Source organism: Homarus americanus, unplaced genomic scaffold (genome assembly GCF_018991925.1).
Source record: "Homarus americanus isolate GMGI-L3 unplaced genomic scaffold, GMGI_Hamer_2.0 scaffold32929, whole genome shotgun sequence".
NCBI lineage: Eukaryota > Metazoa > Arthropoda > Malacostraca > Decapoda > Nephropidae > Homarus > Homarus americanus.
In genome coordinates, this window is record NW_024737097.1 from 21,344,698 (window position 1) to 21,366,361 (window position 21,664).

At 37.8% G+C, this 21,664-nt stretch overlaps 1 protein-coding gene across 4 annotated transcripts in view; it reads right to left on the reverse strand.

The window, feature by feature from the left end:
- LOC121873321 (sterol O-acyltransferase 1-like) overlaps positions 1 to 21,664 on the reverse strand; it is an 80,207-nt gene that overhangs the window by 19,191 nt on the left and 39,352 nt on the right. For 2 of the 4 annotated variants that reach the window (XM_042376834.1, XM_042376835.1), the window contains exons 5-12: positions 16,878 to 17,023; positions 13,739 to 13,866; positions 11,998 to 12,164; positions 11,440 to 11,575; positions 8,644 to 8,781; positions 7,202 to 7,306; positions 3,542 to 3,689; positions 1,808 to 1,944 (exon numbers count right to left, since the gene is read on the reverse strand). In XM_042376834.1, the coding sequence (XP_042232768.1) occupies positions 1,808 to 1,944; positions 3,542 to 3,689; positions 7,202 to 7,306; positions 8,644 to 8,781; positions 11,440 to 11,575; positions 11,998 to 12,164; positions 13,739 to 13,866; positions 16,878 to 17,023 (1,105 nt within the window). Of the gene's footprint in view, positions 1 to 1,798; positions 1,945 to 3,541; positions 3,690 to 7,201; positions 7,307 to 8,643; positions 8,782 to 11,439; positions 11,576 to 11,997; positions 12,165 to 13,738; positions 13,867 to 16,877; positions 17,024 to 21,664 lie in introns of those variants that run through there. The other 2 variants (XM_042376836.1, XR_006090216.1) reach the window with 2 other exon arrangements.

Sequence of the window (21,664 nt, forward strand, 5' to 3'; positions counted from 1 at the left end):
TGACCCCTCCGTTAATGAACTCAATCCGTTCCAGAAGGTCGTTCGTTAACCGAAAAGTTCGTTAACCGAAACCATTGTTTCAATGGGTTTTTGGGTTAATTGGTTCCAGCTCACCGAAAATTTCCTAAATTCAACAAAAATGGTAGAAAAGTTCACTTACTTTGAGGTGTGTATGTAGAAGGCTCCTGGATGATGATGATGATGGGATTTAGAATGGGGGTAGAGGAGAAGGAAAAAGAGAAGGCATTGGGGTGGAAGAGAAGTCACCCCATGGCGCCATTTCACCCATAATATTTTAGCTCTCTTGGTCTGGTCACTTGGTAGTGACCCTACTAATCTTCATAAGCACCGCAGCAGCAGTCAGTAGTCAGGTCAGAGGGTAAAATGACCCAACCTTCTCACCTGGTTACAAATCTTCTTAATTACGAAATTATCCAGTTTGTACATACCATTACTCAAATTCATGTTGATGGATTTTGTATGTTTAATGAGACTGGATTCTATAATGTTCCTACTGTCAATTGAATTACAAAGTAATATTGAGGAGGCATTATCCCAGTCAATGCAATGCTTATTATCCCTCAAATGAACAAACAGACCATTGGATTCCTGGCCTGTCCTGACACTATATTTATGTTGTTTAAGTCTAGTTACAAGATATTTACCTGTCTGGCCTAAGTAAAACATATTACATTCCTTGCAAGGTACCTTGTAAATGCAGCCGCCTGCATTTACAAGGTACCGCCAACACATATTATTCCCTCTTGAATGTTCATCCCCCTCACTTCAATCAAGTACTTCACTGTATCCTCCCAGCAACTTGGTTTCCCCCTCCAATCATTTATTTCCTGTTCTCTCAATGTGTCTAAACGACCAAAGTAAACTCAGAACCAATTTCTGTTAGTTAAATGATTCCCTGTAATATATCCATTTTCTCATATGGCAAGGTAGTTTCCCTAAATTTCTAAAGGCACCTATTAGTTTGCTGCTTCCTTTCCCTCAACTACTCTAAACTGTAGTTCATTTCATCACTCATTATTTCCTCTGCTGGCACTTCATCTTCCCAGATATCCAAAGTATCTCACTTTATTCACTCCATCTCCACTCAAATTAACATTCAATTTTCCCAGTCTCATTTTTTTAAATTATTTTCATGAGTTTACTTTGGTTCACATTTAGTACAGCACTATCTTTCCCCTACTATACATCCTTCTAAACTTCTTCATCAACATTTGTAACTTCTCTTCTAAACTACCCACTAAAGCAGTTTCCCACACACACAATATCCGACTCACTCCTCCCATTACTGTACTACTGTTTTCATCTTTCTTACCACTTAATTCATGAAAATACTGAATAACCATGGTAGCATTACACGTGTTTACTGTACTTCTACTTCACCCGAGAACTACAGAAAGTAACATTATAATGAGAACCTGAATGCTCTCATTGGAAGAAATTCAGGAGTTGATTATAAATAAAGTTGAGCAAAATTAAAGGTAAACATGAATAAGAAAGTGAGTGTTGAGGATACATTATGCAGAAGGAGAATAAAAACAACATCAACTAGCACCTAGAGGAAGATTAGCTTAATACACTACATACAGGAAATATTTTGGTATTCACTCTATAAATAATTTTACTGCTGCTTTCTACAATTGTCCTGCACCATTCTTACTTATTATTTCCATCTTTCTTTAAGATTTCCAAACCCCTTGAACTACCACAGACAAAAGTTGGAGAAGAGTAAAGATAACTGACACAAATTTAGACTGAATTACATTACATGACGTAGATTTCAACTTACATAAACAGGTGGACAGTTAATGCGGGCATACCACTCCATGCTGTATAAGCACATTAAAACGCCTGTTCCAAATATCAGCGTGACCCAGAGGAAGATGTTGAACTGGCGAGCTTTACTGTTCACAAACATAAAAGCAACTGGAAAGTAACAAGAAAGAGGATGTTACAGTAATAAATTATAAAATGTCCTGATTTTCAGCCATTATGAGTTTGCAAAAAATACATTATTATAATACAGTGCTCTAGTGTACTGTATAAGGATATTCATGATAGAAACAAAACATGATGTATAACTATTCTTATACTAATAAATGAACACACAAATACCTATATAAAGATATACATACATACTGTATACAGTACAGTAAATGGTATCAACACACACTATACATACTATATAGGCACATATGAAGCATTGTGTAATACAGTGACAAGCCCACCATGGGTGCAAAAATCCATTTTCTACAGTACCAGAATCCCCTGGTCTTGCTCTAGAGAATGATATGGGCGAGAAACCTGCTGCTCGTCATTATCCTACTCAAATTCCAGTATTGTCCAGGGGTAGGGGAGGGTTTGGAAATCTGAGTTCTGGGTGGTAAAACTTGCCAATATTGGGCGTAAAACAATGACAAGTGGATTGGAGTGTCCATCACACCAGTGGCAAATCAACATAGGCTCAAGATGCCTCTGTCACATGGTTTAATGTTTATAGCAATTCTTGTGCAAGCAAATCTGCTCTCCTCTGGTGCACTTTGGGCTTAACACTCTCACGGGCTTAGTCACCACTACCCCCCCATCACGGTTGGCTTAACTTGGGGATATACTGTATTGACAGGACAATTTTTTTTTTACCTTTTCACTAAAGCAATTTTTCTTACTGCACACTGACATTTATGATTTATGTACGTACTGCTTTAACTTAGTACAGACACACCACCGATTATCCAGGAACTGATGATCCGGCACCTCCTTTGGTCCGGACAAAATTATGAGAGGGCACTTAACTTCCCTCCCTCCCTCCCAGCCTGGGTGATGGGAGTTTTAGGCTTAAAGTTTTTATCTTATAAAAGGTAGCAGACTAGACTTAGCAGAATATAAATTACATTGCTGGAATCCTTGCAAGATAGTAATTAATTTGAGTATAAACATAACATACAGGTAGTTTTCACAAGAGATAAAAAATTTAGTCTAGTCTAGTCTAGTACATTTTGAGTACAAAGTGTGTACAGTAATGTTGCTCAAAATTATGTTGTTTTCACATTTAATTTACATTTAATAATTGTTTAATTTATGTTTCTAGCAGTCCATGGTGCTTTAGAGACATGGGAGGTGTATCATTAGTGGGTCAGAGGTGTATTGTTGAATTATTATTACCTGACCTCGGTTGGTCCGGCAAAATGGATAATCAGGCAAGGCTTTGGAACCAAGGGTGCTGGAAAATCGGTGATGGACCTGTACTGATCTACAATAAGTTTAAAAATTAATCAATAATATCATAAGTTTGAGAATGATTATAACTTCTATGGCACAACATGACCACTCAACACTTACTTTATCTAACTTTAAACTTTCTTTTTGATTAACTCTTCTATGAACAATACATATACTGTACTGTAAAATAAATTTATATGAAAGCATACTTATCATAGATTCTCCTTTGTTTAACTGATAATGATAAAGAAGAACAACTGTGCAAAGAAGTAAGGTCTACTGTACTGTAATTTTAGTGTGTTACCTCCAAAGCCTCCAAACATGACGAGAAGAACAGGGTAAAAGAACTTAAATGCAAAGGCCAAGATGTACTCATGCACCACTGAGGATATAAAGAACACCACCAGCATTGGGAAGCATCGCAGCCGTGCACAACCTTCACCTTGCTTTCTCTGAAGGGCAGGTAAATGTGAAGAAATGATTAACTGGGTAAAACCTGTTAAATGTTTTAGAAATAAAGAGGGTTTATTAGATAAAGGTGTCTACACCACCAGTTCCATAAGCAGGTTACTGTATAGTACAGAACAGTACACACTTGCTTTGTACTGGGTATTCAGAATTTATTAACCTAACAATAATAACAACAATGTTGTTAATAAAAGGTAAGACCATTGATCATTATACCATAGGTTTTCATTATGCATCCTAACAATACATAATATCCAATTAACTGCATATAAAAGTATTTACAATACCTGAGGAGAAGCAGAGGTAGTGGAAGAACAGATGCAGTATGTACAGCAGGTGTAAGCCGTGTCAATGTCAAGGAGTTTATTGAGTCATATAATACCAGTAACCTTCATGAGTTTGGCATAAGACTATCTTCATGCAAAGTAGGAAATGACACACATAATGTTGGTGTCTACATAAATTTTTGGTTAAAAAGTAAATTGAGAATAAAAAAAATTTGGGGATCACAAATTCCAAAAGTAAAACTCATAAATTTCTAGGACAGTAATACCCCAATTTACGCGTTTCCACATTTACACAGTACCCCGCCAGAAACGGAATGCCCACTTTACGCGGTGCATCTACTCATATACGTGGAGAGAGGCTGGCGGTCCTGCCACGCCACCACTTTTGGATTCAAACCTCCGGCCATCTCCCGCCATGTTGGGCACGCGACGCGAGAAGGTTGCGCAGTGGATGTCTCTGTTGCGTTATCGCTGATGTCATATGACGTATCGGACTGTAATTGGGCCACGCATCCTTACCTCCCTCCCCTCCATCTGTGATTGGTCTAATGTAATATGATGTGCCCACCAGCCGGCGGGTGTATACCGGTATCTATTGTTCCGTAAGAATGGCTGCCACCGGACCACCACCACCACAGAAAAACCTTGCCTTACCTGAACCCAGCCACCCTAAGCCAAAGAAGATACGACGTTCCCTAAGCTACGATGTGAAGTACAAGATTATTCAAGAGTTGGAGAAAGGAACAAGACAAGTTGATTTGGCGCGCCAGCATGGCGTGAACGAATCTACGATCCGGACGGTAAAGAAGGATGCAGCCAAGATAAAAGATCACATGAACATCACAAAGACTGCAGGTGCTTCAATGATCAAGTATTGCCAGAACAAGGTGCTTCTGAAGACAGAAAATTTACTTGTGTGTTACTTGGTTCATCAGGCAAGACAGAACATGGCAGTCGACACGCGGTCAGTTCAGGAGTACGCACATGAACTGTACGCAGCAGTGACACGTAAGATGGGAATTGCAGAGCCCAAACCCTTCAATGCTTCCTCTGGGTGGCTGCAAAGGTTTAAGAAGAGGAACAAGATCACCAACATTAACACTGGTGGTGAAGAAGTGAGTGCTGACCGTGTTGCGGCTAAGGATTTTCCTCCGTTCTTACGTGAGGTTATGGAGGAAGTACAGTACACCGACGACCAGGTGTTTAACATGGACGAATCTGGTCTTTTCTGGAAAAAGTTACCTTCCAAGACCTTCGTTGTCCAGTCTGCCAGCAAGTGTCGGGGCTGGAAGTTGCAGAAGGAGCGCATCACCGTCCTCTTTACCACCAATGCCTCCAGTTCCTGTAAACTCAAGTTATCGGTGATCCACACAGCCCACAAGCCGCACGCCTACAAGGATGTGGACATGACCAAGCTAAATGTCCACTGGCTAACCGCACGTAATGCGTGGATGTTCTCTGCTCTGTCACTCTTCTGGTTTGATGACTGTTTCGTTCCCGACGTGAAGAAATTCTGCGAGCAACAGAATGTTCCATTCAACATTTTGTTGCTCCTTGACAACGCACCAGGACACTCACTCGCTCCTACTGTTGGATCGTCACCCAAACGTAAAAGCGGTCTTCCTTCCTCCCAACACTATGTCATTAATCTAGCCCATGGACCAAGAATTAACCTGCAATGTGAAAGCTGCAAACTCTGCAAAGAAGTTTAAGCTCCTGAACGACTGTACCAACACCAAGGATGAGTTGCGTAACCTGAGTGACACCGATAGCAAGAGCGAAGAGGACGAGGAACAACAGTTGGCGTATCAAGAAGTTCTCGTCAAACACTTTTGGAAGAAATTTAACGTCAAGAAAGCTGTGGACTTCTTGGTGGAGGCATGGGAACAGCTGTCTGTAGCAACGGTTCGTCACGTATGGAGGCATGTGTTGCAAGGTATCCCTGGTGGGAGGCAGAGTCAACCTGTGACTGTTGAGGTTCAGTCTGTTGCAGTGGACCTTGCCAGAGAAGCTGCGCAGAGTGTTACAGCTGCAGGCTTCTCCGAGACCACCAACGCAGACATCCTGGAGGTGATCAGGGATCCTGAGGTGACTGCTGACGAGATGTTAGAAGACGATCAGATCAGTGAAGATGCAGGTGGTGCGTCATCCCGAGAAGAACACAAGTTAACGCATGGTAATGTTAGGGGTGCCGTCGAGTGTGCAGAGAAACTCAAGCTCCTCCTTTCCGACGACCCTAACGATAACCAGTATGAAGTCTTCACTACCCAGCTGTTGCAGGCTATGGAGCCGTACATCAAGGTGTATCACGACAACATCAACACTAGCCGTCAACAAAGCATTACCGAGTTCTTTGCCTGCAACCCACCACAGCCAGGCCAAGCCAGTGACAGTGATGGTGACTGAGGGATTTGACAAATGTGGAGGACAGTAATGGTGACTCACCTGAGGGCCAGTAGTCTGCCCTCTGCCTCGGAACCAGCCGTCATTCCCGTACGCCGACCCATCTCTTCTACGAATGTAAGTGTTAAACCTAACCTTGATTTTTTCCCTAACATAACCTAACCTTATGTAAGTGTTAGACCTTGATTTTTCCTAACATAACCTAACCTTACGTAAGTGTTAAACCTTGATTCTTTGTAACCTAACCTGACGTAAGTGTTAAACCTTGATTTTTTCTAACCTCACCTAACCTTAAGTAAGTGTTAAACCTTGATTTTCCTAACCTAACCTTACATAAGTGTTAAACCTTGATTTTTTCTAACCTCACCTAACCTTACGTAAGTGTTAAACCTTGATTTTCCGAACCTAACCTTACATAAGTGTTAAACCTTGATTTTTCTTTTACCTGGTACAGTATATTATTCTCTTATTCATATTTCTCTTCTATAAAGTTAAGACGTTATTTTTACTACAACGTACGTATTGTGTTGGCAAAAAGTGGAGTTTGGGGGTCGGCCCAGTCTCTATTTCAATTAATCCCTTATGTTCTGTTATTCCATTTCCGCATTTCTCGTTTTACACGGTACTCCGCGGGTTCATTTGACCGTGTAAATCGGGGTATTACTGTACAGTAAAAACAAAATAAACACTACATGCTCCATTCTATATATTATTATATCTTAAAGGTTTATTAAATTTTTCACCTTTTAGGTAGGTCGTATTATCCACTAAATAACATTAAAAACTAATATTCTAATAAATCTTACCTGCCATGCAACGATGTCCCTATATACATACTCATACAACCAATCATGCACTACACAATTCCAAGTGCGGTAGAATCGAGCATATGATGTTGAGTTCCACCAGTCCTGGAAGACAGAAAATACTGTATGTAAATTTCTACCTATATCATGTACTGTACTGTACTGAATACAGTGTACAGCCCAGTAAAAAAAAAAATCTGTATTTGTTTAGATGTGTGTACCTGTATCTTAATTCAATGTATTGCACAGTATTTAAACTTTGATTTAACTGCAAAGTTCCAAATTAAAACAAGTCCACTAAAACAGAAAACACCGAAACAATAAAATAATTCCAACAACTGAAAAATATAATGAACTGTACTGTACATTATAGTTACCATATATTTATTAAAAAAATGATATCACCTTAGACTCATACTATTCAAATAATAAGCTGATTTTACAACAGTATCTCGCTATTTGCAACCCCACTTATCTATAATTGATATTTTAACACTCTTATTCAACATTTGCAAAGCATACCCCACTTATTCACAAATGAAAAATTATGATACCTTACAGTAATATTTCTACTGGGTGGGCTAACCACAGCTCTCATATTCTGAAGTAAGGTCTGCTTCACATGGACTTTTTTCTGCACGTACAAACCCATGTGGTTGAGAAATTAATGAAGTTCAATGGGACCATTTCACATAGGGCATGTACGGGTACATGAAAATTCACACGAGGAAGACATTTACCCCAACTTGTACCCTCACTTTCAAACCGCAGCGTGAAAATATATGCCGAAAGTACCATAATTCTTCATATGGCAAATATAAATGCGTTTAAATGTTTACACTCACTTACAAACATTGTACACACACACACACACTCATGTACGCACGTTCACTCACTCAAACAGTGTTCTTTTGTATTGTTTTTATGTTATTGTAGTTATTTTATTGCATTATATGGGGTGTACCTGTATATAAAAAATGTTTGCTATTAAATAAGAAATAGGAAGAGCATAGATATGTATGTATGTATGTGTGTGTGTGTGTGTGTGTGTGTGTGTGTGTGTGTGTGTGTGTGACTTGAACAAGTGTGTGGACTTGGCAAGTCAGACTGTCTCTGAAGCTATATCCCATAGCTCTCCTTGTACCAGGCGAAGCTGTGTTATTGTTATTTTTCAACTCATAATTTCGAGTAGATACATACTACATTTTTTTCTTTGTTATATGCACATGCACACGCAATCGTTCATACAGAATGTGGCAAAAAAAGGAGATTATCATAAGGTTAAAACATAAAGGGAATAAACTATTCTTACAAGTGTGGTCATTACCCCACGGATTGTGTAAATTTTAGGCCTGGCACTTCAAATTCCGGAAAAAAAAACCCTATTTGACATACCCAGGTCTCAAGCATGCTGGATAAATGGTCACTTACCGATAACTTACCTTATAGAACATTCTGTCAGCAAACCGCATTATCTCTCCAAATGCATTCAGCCAGGCATGAAGAATGGCAAAGAACCCACACAGAAGAACAAGTGAACCAGGGAACATGCAAGAGAACACAGCCACCAACAGATTTGTCTGGAAAAGTGTCATATAAATCAGCCTACCTCATGTAGATATAATAAAAACAATAATAAAGTACCTGCAGCATATAGAAAGATGTATGAGCTGCATCTCAGGATCAATAAACCTTCAAAAATATATATTCATGTTTAAATTTATAATTTACACCATTTAATTTGCTTACTAGCCGTTTGATCTGGCGGTTAATTACATGCTTTATTGTCCAAAATTAATACAGGAGACCAGATTACCTGGAGAAACCCTGTCATGTTTGGCAGGTTCACACTGGATAATACCCTTCTCACTTCTGACCCCTGCTAGGAAATGAATATTGGACACAGTTGTGAAAGGCATGCAACAAGTTGTTACTGGAGTAGGCAGCTACCAAACAGGGAGGTACTACCACCTGGGAAGATATTGGAAGCATAATGTGTTGTCTAATGGTGGACCCTGCTGCCACATGGCATCACAACACTTTTGACCAAGTCCCAGGTTGCTGATCTGACTTTCTGCCTCATTTACACACAATTGCAGGGTCTCAATTGTTTCTCTTACTATTGACAACACAGTATATATGTTGTTTCTCACTTTTGATCTTTTTTTAATTTTTGTATTTATATTTCTTTATTATTACAGTCAGTCCTCGACTTACGACAGGGTTAGGGACAGACGACCAGGTTGTGAGTTGAAAATGCACAACTAAGACATAGAAAATCTAAAATGGGTATCCCTTTTTCTTCTCAGCACCACGAGAACTCTCACTTTTATGCTTGCCAGCCATTTTAAAGGGAATTACAAACGAAAATTTTGTCAGTACAGTGACCCCTCCGTTAACGAACTCAATCCGTTCCAGAAATTCGTTCGTTAACCGAAAAGTTCGTCAACCGAAACCATTGTTTCAATGGGTTTTTGGGTAATTGGTTCCAGCTCACCGAAAATTTCCTAACTTCAACAAAAATGGTAGAAAAATTTACTTACTTTGAGGTGTGTATGTAGAAGGCTCCTGGATGATGATGATGATGTGTATTTGAAGTGGGAGGTGGAGGAGGAGAAGGGAGAAGAGAAGGCATTGGGGTGGAAGAGAAGTCACCCCATGGCACCATTTTACCCATAAAATTTTAGTTCTCTTGGTGTATTTCAAGATTATTTTCTTTAAATCAACACTGCACTGCATTATATATTGTCAATATGTAAAATAAATTTCAAAATGACCAATAATTTGCTTGGAAACACAGAAAAAAAGTGTTTAGTTGAAGAGAGTCTCAAGCACGATGTTACCTCCAGTGAAAACAGAGAGAGACTAACGCCTGTTTGCTGTGTTAAGAGGCTGGATGCCGCGCATTAAACTAGTCAAATTTACCTTCAATTATGTTCAATAATTGTTAAAATTACTAAAAAATTGAATATTAAACTTTTAAAATTATTGAATAGTATAAACTTCTTGATATTTACTAAAATATTAAGGAATTTAAGCCCTAGAACCGATTAATGTATTGGCGGATTGATACTAAAGCTGGTTGGCCGGTCAGTGCAAGCGAAAACATGTTGAGGTCGGTTCGTAAGAACTTCGTTAACCGAATTGAGGATCCTTATGGAAGGCAGTTCGTTAATCGAAATTATGTCAACCGAGGTGTTCGTTAAACGAGGGGTCACTGTATCGTGTTATAGAAAATCGCGCAATAGAAATAACAGGGCTTATGGAGAAAATAGGGTTAGGTGCAGATTACTACTCGAAATCGAAAAAAAATTAGTAGTTAACCTAACACAAAGGATAGCACAGTCTAAATAAATGTTACATTCATATCTAATAATGAAATCATACAGTAAATGCAACACTTTACCTTGAAAAAATATGAATATAACTTGATGGGGGAGAAGGGTGATTTTGAGGTTGATAACATCGAGCTTCTCTTCAAGTGTTATATCCTTTCTTTTACGATCATCACCGGGAATTCGATCACCAGAACGTTTCTTGGAGATATTCTTCTTTACCATATTCACAGTTAATACCACAAAATTGGAAAAATAGTAAGCAAAAATCGCATTACAGCAAACAAGCGTTCGCGTTATACAAATATCGTTCCTCTATTCATAAATCGCGTTAGAGCAAATTCGCGTTATCAAAACACGCGTTATAGCAGAACTCACTGTACAAGCAATTAGTCTGTGTTTACTTCTTGATCAGAAATGATAAACTAGTACCGGGTAAGGCAAATTTTACAGGCAGAAAGAGATTCAACTTCTTTTTAACATAAACATTGAGTGATGCTGGCATAAAATGGCATATGCACTAGGCAGCCATGGAATAGGAGCAGTGTGGTTACATAGTTTACTGCATGTTTTTGTTTGACTTTACCAGTCTGTATCAATGCAGTGTTTCTCTTGTGTTATGAACCAAGAATCTTGCCTTTTCTACGTAACAAAGATAATATATTTCACATTTACAATTGGCAAAGTAAGCAGAACCACTGAAACAACAGGCAATACAATTTGATTAACTTTGCTTTGCTATACTTTACCCTACTTTGCCACTAGCTAGATCTTTAGCTAGTTGGGCAGTTGGTAATTTTTCCATTACACACACTGTTGCCAAGTACTGGGAATGCTCTGGCTCTAGAATGTACTCCCTGAATATTCTAATAAAATAAAGTGTAATATTTATGCATATCTTACCGCAGTGAAGGACTCCTGTCCAAACTTCTGGAAGACAGGTACACAAAATCGCACAAACAGAAAGTGTGTATAGAATAAGCAGCCAATAACCTGACTCAAGTCGTTGAACACTTGCTGCCAATCGCAAGTTTCGTTTCTGTAAAAATGAATACTGTACAGTATACTGTATGAATTTTTACGATTACCGTACTATTTAAAGAAGAGTATTGTTCTTTATTATTATTATTATTATTATTATCATTATTACTATTATTATTTTATTTGTACAGGTATTTGTTTATTAAATTCTTTATCTATTAACACACCCTGTATTATTATTATTAATATTATATTTTTGCCCCCAAGGCTCCAATGTGGGTCAGTGACCTGTGCCTGGTTGGGTTAATCCACCTAAAAAAAAAAAGTGCTAAGTCTGCACTATGTGTTCAGAATAAGAACAACATTCTACAAAGTACACTAAGAACTTTCCTAAAATATGATAACTCTTTCAACAACATTTGCTATTTATAATGCAGATCACAAAACTGAAATGGAAAAGGTCATAGGTACAGCACAAACCTCGGGTATTCATCTCTATAAACCAATGTTGGTGCAAAGAGGAAATACAAATAATATGAAAAATCAGGACAAAGATTTCCTGCTTGACAATCATCATTTTTCTTGTACTTGATTGCTCGGTTGAGGTTACTTCTGACGAATGCCCAAGTTTTCATGAACATTCTCACCTGAAAGTAACATATAAAATTTATTTCTTGGTTATAACTTAAAACAAATAAATAATTGAACCTATCATCTCAAATTACATAAAAATTACTGATACCAAATGAAAATTACCAATATCAATAATGTCAATTCATGGCCAGCATCTTTCATGAAGTAACTTATGAATTATAGTCAATAAACCTAGACTGTAACCCCTGGATATCACAGACTGGTACTAAATAATGAATTAGTTACACTTCACCATCATTACCAAGTTCTTAAAGAAATCTTGAAAAGCAACAGTTGATACAACTTTTTTCTGGCTCAGTGGGGCTTCAGACATAATAAATATTTCATCCCAGTCAAGATTTCATGTTGTAGTTGGTGCTCCTTCAGTTTATGGAGGTTAATGATGAACTTCCCATGGGAGGACATTTGTCGTTTTTTCCCAAAGGTCTGTGGTGTTAGGATAGGCAATCCTTAAGTTATTAGAGGAATAACCACAGTAAACAAGTTCTATTCCTCATAAGTCCAATCAGGATCAGAAGGATTTAGTGTTCTTTTGAAATTTTGCTGAGGAGTTGTTAGGTAAGTGGTAATTGTGTAATCTGAGATGAAGACAAATTCCCTTTTTTGTTCAGACCCTTCCATGTTCCCAAGCCTCCAGGAGGTAGACAAACTGTCTGGGTGCTAAATGAGCAAACAAAGACCTCTACTCAACATATGGTCAAAGCTCACAGATTTGAAAGATACTTATTGGCATATTCCCACAGGTATTCACAAAAAGTATAGAAAATTTCTTTCTTCCCATTTCAGGGAAGCATGTCTGTACTTCCAATGTTTATTTTTTCCCTTCAGGTTAAAAGTTGCCCTTTAGAGTTTTCACTAAGAACTCAGGAGTTATCTTTAATTAACCCTTATGCCCCGGGTTAGGGTGCTGCTGGCAATAAACCCCCCCCCACCCCCGCGCGGGGTTAAATCGAGAACAAAATGCAATTTTTCCAAAAATAATTAAAAAAAAAAATAAATAAATAAATAATACAAAAATGGCAGGAAAATAGGCGGACGTTCTGGAACGTCACCCAGGGAGCGCTAGTCGGACGTTCTGGAATGTCGCCCGGGGCCTAAGGGTTAAAAATTTTTTAAGAAAGACATTTTATTAGGTTTCATCTGAATGATTGGCTGATCCGGAGTTCATAAAGAGATATCAACATATATAGAGATGCTCAGATATCTAAGGTTAAACATAGTTACGAGTGTCAGTAATTATGACAGCAGTGTAACAATGAAGTTGAGTCCACTCTTCTCCTAAAAGTTCGATCTGTGTATCTCATGACGTGCTCATGAATTGCTGTTGCTTCCAAATTTAATAATTTTTTTAACAATTGTTTCTAAAGACCCCAGTCTATGATATCGCTTGGTTCAACTCAGTCTTACAACTCAAGACTCTTGCCGATAATTCACAAGTTGCTTATTTCCATGTTGAGCCATAAAACAAATTTTTAGAATCAATCCTTCACTACAATATATTATTAATTCTCTCAAAGGTAAAAAAAAATAAAAATCAAACTGAGCTAAACCAATAACACTGTCTCACCTGTTCACATAGGATAATGAAGGATGAAGCAGGAGGAAGTTCATGGTAAAGAAGACTTTGTAGAGGCAAGTAGAGGAACAGACTTAAGTAAGCGATGTAAATGATCCCTCCCACTGAATCATATACAGCTGTGTGAGAGAAATGATTGAAAAATAGCATTTAAAAGAGGAAAAAAAAATATATATTGTAACACCGAACTAGATGTGTGTTTAAAACAAACACATCCTCCTAATAACACTAAATAAACTGCAAGACATCAAATAAACCTGGTATATACCCAATAAGTATAATGGATCCTTGAAAGAGAGTGAGGTTAGGTTCCATCATTCATTGTCAGATTTAAATTCTTATGGGAAAATCATGAATGCATTCCTGGGTCTTAAAAATGCTTGCATATACCCTGCTGAAAATATTTAATACTGTACTTTACTTGACAAGAATTGCCTGGCCTTAGCAGCAACCTGATGAAATTTCTCCATAGAAGATAAAAACTTTCTTACTTCAATAAACAAAACAAAAAATCCAGGAGGAATGCTTTTTGTGTTTTTCATTTTTTTAATTTTTTTTAGTTTTTCTGTTTGTGGAGAAGGCCTCTGCTTCTGCTATGTTTACTACCCCATTGCAGCAATCTCTTAATGTATCATTCATAAAATGAAAAAAATAACTTACCTAGCCTAACCTAAAATATTAGTTATATCCTATTCCTCATCTTTAAAAATAGAATAAAATTCCTTTCTGCAAAAAGAACCATTGCTATTGTCTAAATATAGTGCTCAAAGCAAGGATATGTTTGGCCATCTTCATCTGCCCATTTTGCATGTCAAAACTTATATCACACAAAACCCATTCTTCCGGCATTCTTTGTACGTTTCTCATGGTAAGAAAGCTTTATCTTCTATTGAAATTTTTTGTTCAGGTTGCTACTAAGGCTAGAACACTCTCATCAAGTATTACTTAATATTTTCATAGAGAAATAAAGGCTGTTAAAGATCATAAATACATGTACAGGTTGTACCTCTCTAGTTCAGCAACCTCGGGACCTGACCGGTGCCGGACCATGGAAATTCACCCTTTTCCTGGACAGATAGTGACTTGCGCTTACATTAGCACCACTTTCACAGCTTCGTGGTCTCTTTGAAGACATATTGAAGGATTAAATGTCGTACACTAGCTTCTCAAATTTCGCGAGTTTTTAATTCAACGTTTTTTATTTGGACACACAAAAAAAAACTACATAATTGAAAATTTTGACGGCGGAAACTCGAATTTCGACGGGTTTGAACGGTCTGCCAACGTTTAGGCGTGCACAATCGTGTAAACAGCGTCATTTCTCTTATGTACAAAAGATTCATTATTTTTTATTACTGAATGTTTTTTTTTATTGAATTAATGTTTATGTGTGCAAAATGAGCAATACAATTCATTAATAACACGTAGAATATTAAAACACACAAGGAAATGAGACAGCATTGTTTTTGTGGATTACAAAACCAGTGACTGATTGGTTCTACATATAAAACAAGAAAATAAGACCCTGGTTGTAGCTGTAGTAAAATTAATGTTAATAAATGGAACAATATACGGTAAGTAGCTAACCATTAATGTTAAAGAAAAAAAGTGAGATCGCGTATGTAAGTGCGCTCATGTGAAAACATATCGTCATTACTCTACATAAGAATATGAAAGCAACACTTATTTACTGTTCATATATATTGATGGGTTAAATGTTGTACTCTGTATAGACAAACAGAGAGAGCTGAACTGCCGGATGTAAACAAACCTTAATTTCCCGCGGCTTCTTTGTTGTTGTTTTTTTTTTACGGGGATTAGCCCACCCGGGCACAGGTCACTGACCCACATTGGAGCCTGAGGGGCAAAACTGTAATACTCCTGTAATAATAATAATTCAGATAAGTAAAAAAAAAAGAAGCTGTTTATCTACCTATAAGGCAAACTAAAATCGTTCCGGACCACAGAATGCCGGACTAGAGAGGTACAACCTGTATTATCCTTCACTACAACCCACACAAGCAGACTGATCTTTCTAAATAAACAGTAGCAATCTTCATGCTCTCTTTACCAAGCATCAGCTTTGTTTCCAGCGAGAAGATGGATGACAAATTGAAAAACCAGTTGGGAGCTTCGAGTTAAAATGCAGGGAAGGTAGAAGACATTTTACACAAAGATGGGGACCATGTCGTTCAAAATTATACACGAACAATGGTTGCTGGGGTGCAGGTGGGAGAAAAAAAAATACTCTCGCAGTATGGGTACGATGCTGCAAATATTCACTGATAGAATTTCCTTGTATGTATTCCTGACAAGGGTAACAAACTTAAAGAGGCCAGTGGATGAGAGTGAAATCTAATAAATAGAGTATTATGATCTAGACTTCAAAAATAATGTCTCAGCATGATCTGAATCATCAACATAAGATCTGTGATTGTTCAGGGAGTCACTATATTAGCATTCTTTTACTAAAAAGACACGCAAAGCTCGATTGAATGAAGGTGCCTCAGCACTACAGGTTTTACCAATAAGTTACGCAAACTCAAAACATATATACCGTAATTATACATTATGCATCGCAGCACCCAACCAAGGTTAAATTATCATATTATCTGTACAGTAGGATATAAACATATTAAAAAAATTACATGCTGTATTTGCATTTGAATATATATAAATATTATCAATACAATAGACCCTTGTCATTCGCGAGGGATAGGTTCCAAGAAATGGTGAGAATTGGCAAAACAGCGAATAGCAACTTAAACTACCTTAGTGTACTACTGTATACCCATACCAAACAACCGACCAGCCGTGGCAGCACTCATCCCCTCTTTTAACTTACTATCTAATAATAAAACTTTCTTTGTCAGGGTCATCACTGACTTCTGCCTTTTACATTTCACTCCACTAGCATCACTAGCACTGACACTAGGCAGTCGTTTAGGAGCCATTTCACACAGAAACACTAAAGTTTTGAGAATAAAACACGAGATGCTGCGTGGGGTGACTCTCTGTGCTGCAGGAAAAGGCTTGCAAGCTAACCACCATCTGCTTACTGCAAATTGTCGAAATCATGAATGGCAAGGGTTTACTGTACTGCAATAAGTTTTCTTTGTATGATCCATACCTGGCATATTATGTCTGTAGTGTGCCCAGTGATGGAAACTTAGGTAAACCAGGACTGATGTGCTTGTAAACATGCACACCCATATAACAATGACCCTGTCCAGTCCACCAAAGGCCCAGATTATAAGTGAAAGATCTAAATTTGGGCTGAAAGAGAATAAAAAAATCTTTGTACCTGTAAATAAAAACTATAGGCATTCTCTCATTACTGTTGTACAGTATAAAGAAATATTAATGAATGATTATCAGTACCCCAATGTTTTTTTTTTTGTGATTTGAATGAGCATAATGTTCTGGTCAAATGGACCAAACCAGTGTACTTGGATCTTAATTTTCCTCTTCATCTTCAGATAAAGGGTCCAGTGCTAATCTTCAAGTTGAGTTTACTATTTGGCACTAATCATTTTACATATTAATCAATACAGTATAGGACACTTGTGCAGGCTTATTATGAGTTTTTATTGAGAATGAATTTTTTTTTAATATTTCCAAACAAATCAACTTCTAGACACATGCAATGCAATTATAATAATAAAAGCTAAAATAAATTTATAATATTTTCGTCTGAATGTTGAGACAGCTACCTGTTTCAGAAGGAATATAGTACAGGTTGTACCTCTCTAGTCCGGCAACCTCGGGACCTGACCGGTGCCGGACCATGGAAATTCACCCTCGAAACACCCTACATAAGGCATAAAAACGTAAGATCGGAAATAAATAAACAAGAAAAATTAATACTGTTAAAATACTATTTCATTTACCTTTAATGCTACCATAATTATTCCTCCAAAGTGAAGTGATGGTACTGTAACTAAAATTACATTTGAGTTACATCAGGGATGTTGGCTATTGGGCAAACTAAAATCGTTCCGGACCACAGGAGTTTCTGGACCACAGAATGCCGGACTAGAGAGGTACAACCTGTATTGTACATTGATCAGGATCTAATGTGAATAATTTAAGGCAAGAAGCACCTTACCAGAAGCATTCCACATCAAGGTGTATCCTCAGGATCTTTGTTTGTGAATGCACCATGATAAATTCTCTACCACTCATACCATTCCATTTTCCATAAATTCTTTGGTGAAATGCATATAACAGTGCCATGGGAAGGTATTTATAGCAAAAATCCAGCAATCCCTCAATGTATAAAAGGGTTATAATTTTAAAACCTCATGTACAGTAGAATCACAGTTATCCGGCACTTACATGGATTAAGAGGTACCAGATTGAGATTTTTTTTGGTTAGTCAAACCTTAATCTTGGGATCCCCCAACAAATCCTACAATGCATGTGCTACAGGTTGCTCTCGCAAATTTGTGTCTCAAAAGTCAGTTTTCCGCAAATATGTGCATTTTCATGAGCTTTCCCCAACTGCAGTACAGTACAGGGGGCTCCCCAAATTCTAGGTTCTCAAAATGACCGTGAATTGCCAAATCCGCAAATAGCATTTGCTGCTGCCCCCCCCGGGGTAAATTTTTACTTGTATACAAAGAAATGTACTGTATATTCCCTTTATGCATTTGCCCTTAGGACAATTATTTCTTTGACCTGTATTGTATATGTGTGTGTGTGTAGACACACACATATACACATATTTACAATACAGTACAGGTAAAGGAAATTACTGTCTCTAGAACGAATGGCTCCCTGTCCCAGCCGCAAAAATGCTGGCAACTTTAAAAACTACCCACAGACATTCTTGGGTACATCCAGGGTGTCATCCACGAATAATAGAGGACCTCAAAATAAAAATCTGCAAATTTGGGAGCCCCCTGTACTGTGTTCATGAAAATGCACGGATTTGTAGAAAAACAAGATTCCTTTAACACTTATTCCACTTGACTGTACTGTAAATGAACAATGTGGCTTAGAAATAAAGAAAATCTAATATAAAACTATAAATAAGAAAAATGAAGAGCATGGTTCTTTATGTTGTTTGAAGTGAACATGTGTGGAGGTGGTGGGCTATAACTACGTTGCAGCACTCTATCCTCTCCTCATGTGATGTCATGGCATATGTACAGTGCAGCATGGCAGCTACATGTTTGTGAGTCACCTGGGTGACTGCCTAGCTGAACTGTGTTATGTCGCCCAAAGGATGGTTTGAGTGTGAAAGGAGCGATTTTTGTACAAGTACTATTGTATTTTATGATATGCTATGTGTCAATTTTATTGTCAATCATAACAATAAATATGACAGCTCATCCCCGTTGCGCGTGGTATTCAAAATTATAATTCTAGCCGATTGTAGTAGAATTCTTATTTTCATTATTATTACTGTACAGTACGTATTTGGATTTAGTGCCAGTTAGTTGAATCAGCCAGTTCCCTGGACTCCACATAAACGGGGTTCTATTCTATATAAAATTTACACAATCTAATATAACTGCAAATAAGTCGGAGGATGTGTTCCTGGAATTCAAAACATGTTATCAACCGCAGACTCATATTCCACAAAGAAATAAACAACCAAAAAAACCTTAAATCATATGAATCATATTGTTTGTCCTGGTTTGAAGGCATTATTTAAACCCTTAAATGGCAGCCATCATTAATGAAAGTAGCTGTAGGGGACGAAGGGCATCATCAGTGGACGTTTCATGTTCCTTGCATTACATTTCTGCACCTATAAGGGTGGAGTTGGGAATCCTTAGCTGTCATTTAAGGGTGAGTTGGAAATCCTAAGCTGCCATTTAAGGGTTAATATTTGAGATAAATTTAGAGCTGTACACATAAGTAGTCACTCAAGGATACTAAATGGAGTGTGGAATGAAACCCCACCTCCTGCTATACTAGGTAAAACTGGATTCACTCAACAAAGACTCACTGACGGTTTTGTTGACTATCCTTGTTGAATCGCCTTACCGATTACCATTGTTTATATGCCTACACTGACTAGGTACATTGTTTGCATACTTGCACAGTCTATGTACAGTCACTCAATAAAACTATCTTGGGGGAGTCTTTGAATTTCAGAATAAACACTTCGATTCACGTTATTTCAGTAGGGTTGTCAAAATCCTTCGTCCGTTGCATCATATTTTCTTGACATAATTTTTTGAGTGACTGTACATTGTATACCTGTAATATCTATATACATACTGCACTAAACACATTAATATTTCCGTTAGCTGGAATCCCTCAAACCCGGAAATCTCAGATAGCCGGAATTGAAATTTGCTCGAAAAATCATTCCCAAAGCCAGCATTTTCCCAAATTTCCGGTTTTAGGAACAATTTTTCCGAGGTTGAAAATCGAGAGAATTTTCTCAAAATGTCTTGAATAAAGATGAAAGTTAAAGTATTTTTTGGGGGACTTGACCTGACTCAATGTCAGGTGGATGTAGGGTGGGGGATTAGTGGTCTCATACTACTGACCTGATGGAATGTCAGGTCACCCTTTCTTGGGTGGGTGATGAGTGGGTCTCATGACCTTGAAGATGTCTTGAATAAACACAAAACCTAAAGTATTTTTAGGGAGATTGTGATAAGTATAAGAATAAATGAGCAAAGTTGCATTCCTTCAACATTACATTACATAACATTTTAAAACATGGAGTGAGAAAGCAGAAAGGTGTGGATGATTAGAGAGATGGAGTGGAAAGGAGTGTAACGTGCACCAGTGTTGTCAAGCGATAAGCTCCTCAACAGCTGATCTTTTAATTCGCCTCCATGCAGTATCACAACAAGACCCTCACTGGATGCTTGTTGTCTTAATTCCTATGTGTGTGTGTGTGTGTGTCTAACGAAATTAGAACTAATTATACTAACCACACGACCTTATCCCCTCAAAAAGGTTTGCTTCCTTCAACACACCAACATCACCTACACCCCTACATCACACACAAACACCCTCCAACAACCACACACACACACACACCCAGCAAGGGAATTAAGACACATATGCATGAGTGTGACTGCATGGTAGCGAATTAAATATCAGCTCTTGAGAAGCGCTTAGCATCACTCATTTCCACTCCATCTCTCTAATCACCCACACCTTTCAGCTTTCTCACTCCATGTTTTAAAATGTTATGTAATGTAATGTTGAAGGAATACAACTTTGTGCATTTATGCTTATATCTGTACTTATCACAATCTCTCTAAAAATACTTCAGGTTTCGTGTTTATTCAAGACATCTTCAGGTCATGAGACCCATTAATCTTCCACCCAAGAAAGGGTGACCTGACATTTCATCAGGTCAGTAATATGAGACCACTAATCCCCCACCCTACCTCCACCTGACATTGCATCAGGTCGGATCAGTTACACAAGACCCACTAATCCCCCACAGCTCTATGGGAGTGGAAAATAACAGTCTTTGCTGCAACACACAACTTCATTCATGCTCATATCCTATAGATTTTGAATTAGTAAATATATTTAATTACCAAACCTTTAGATAAACTATTCTGGCTTATTATAGTAAAGAAATTGAGTTTCTAACTTAATTAAAACTGTATTTATGGATTCCAGTAGTTTAGACTCAAGGAATACATCTCCAGCACCCAGAAATGTTCTGGGGAAGTGGGCTAGTGTGCGTCTGTGCAAGAAATCTAGTTTAGACACTCGGAATCTTTTCCCAGTAATAGGGGGAAGGTTCCGGGGATAAGGAATTTTTCCAGGTTTGAGAAAGTCGTCTTGTTAGCCGGAAATCTCTCACCCCCCGAAGTGCTCTGCACCAATTGTTCTGGCTAACGGGATATCACTTTACCTATCTACCTCCTTTGAAAATAATTCCTATACAAAGAACAAAGCAAGACAGTGGTGTATTGTACTTATAAA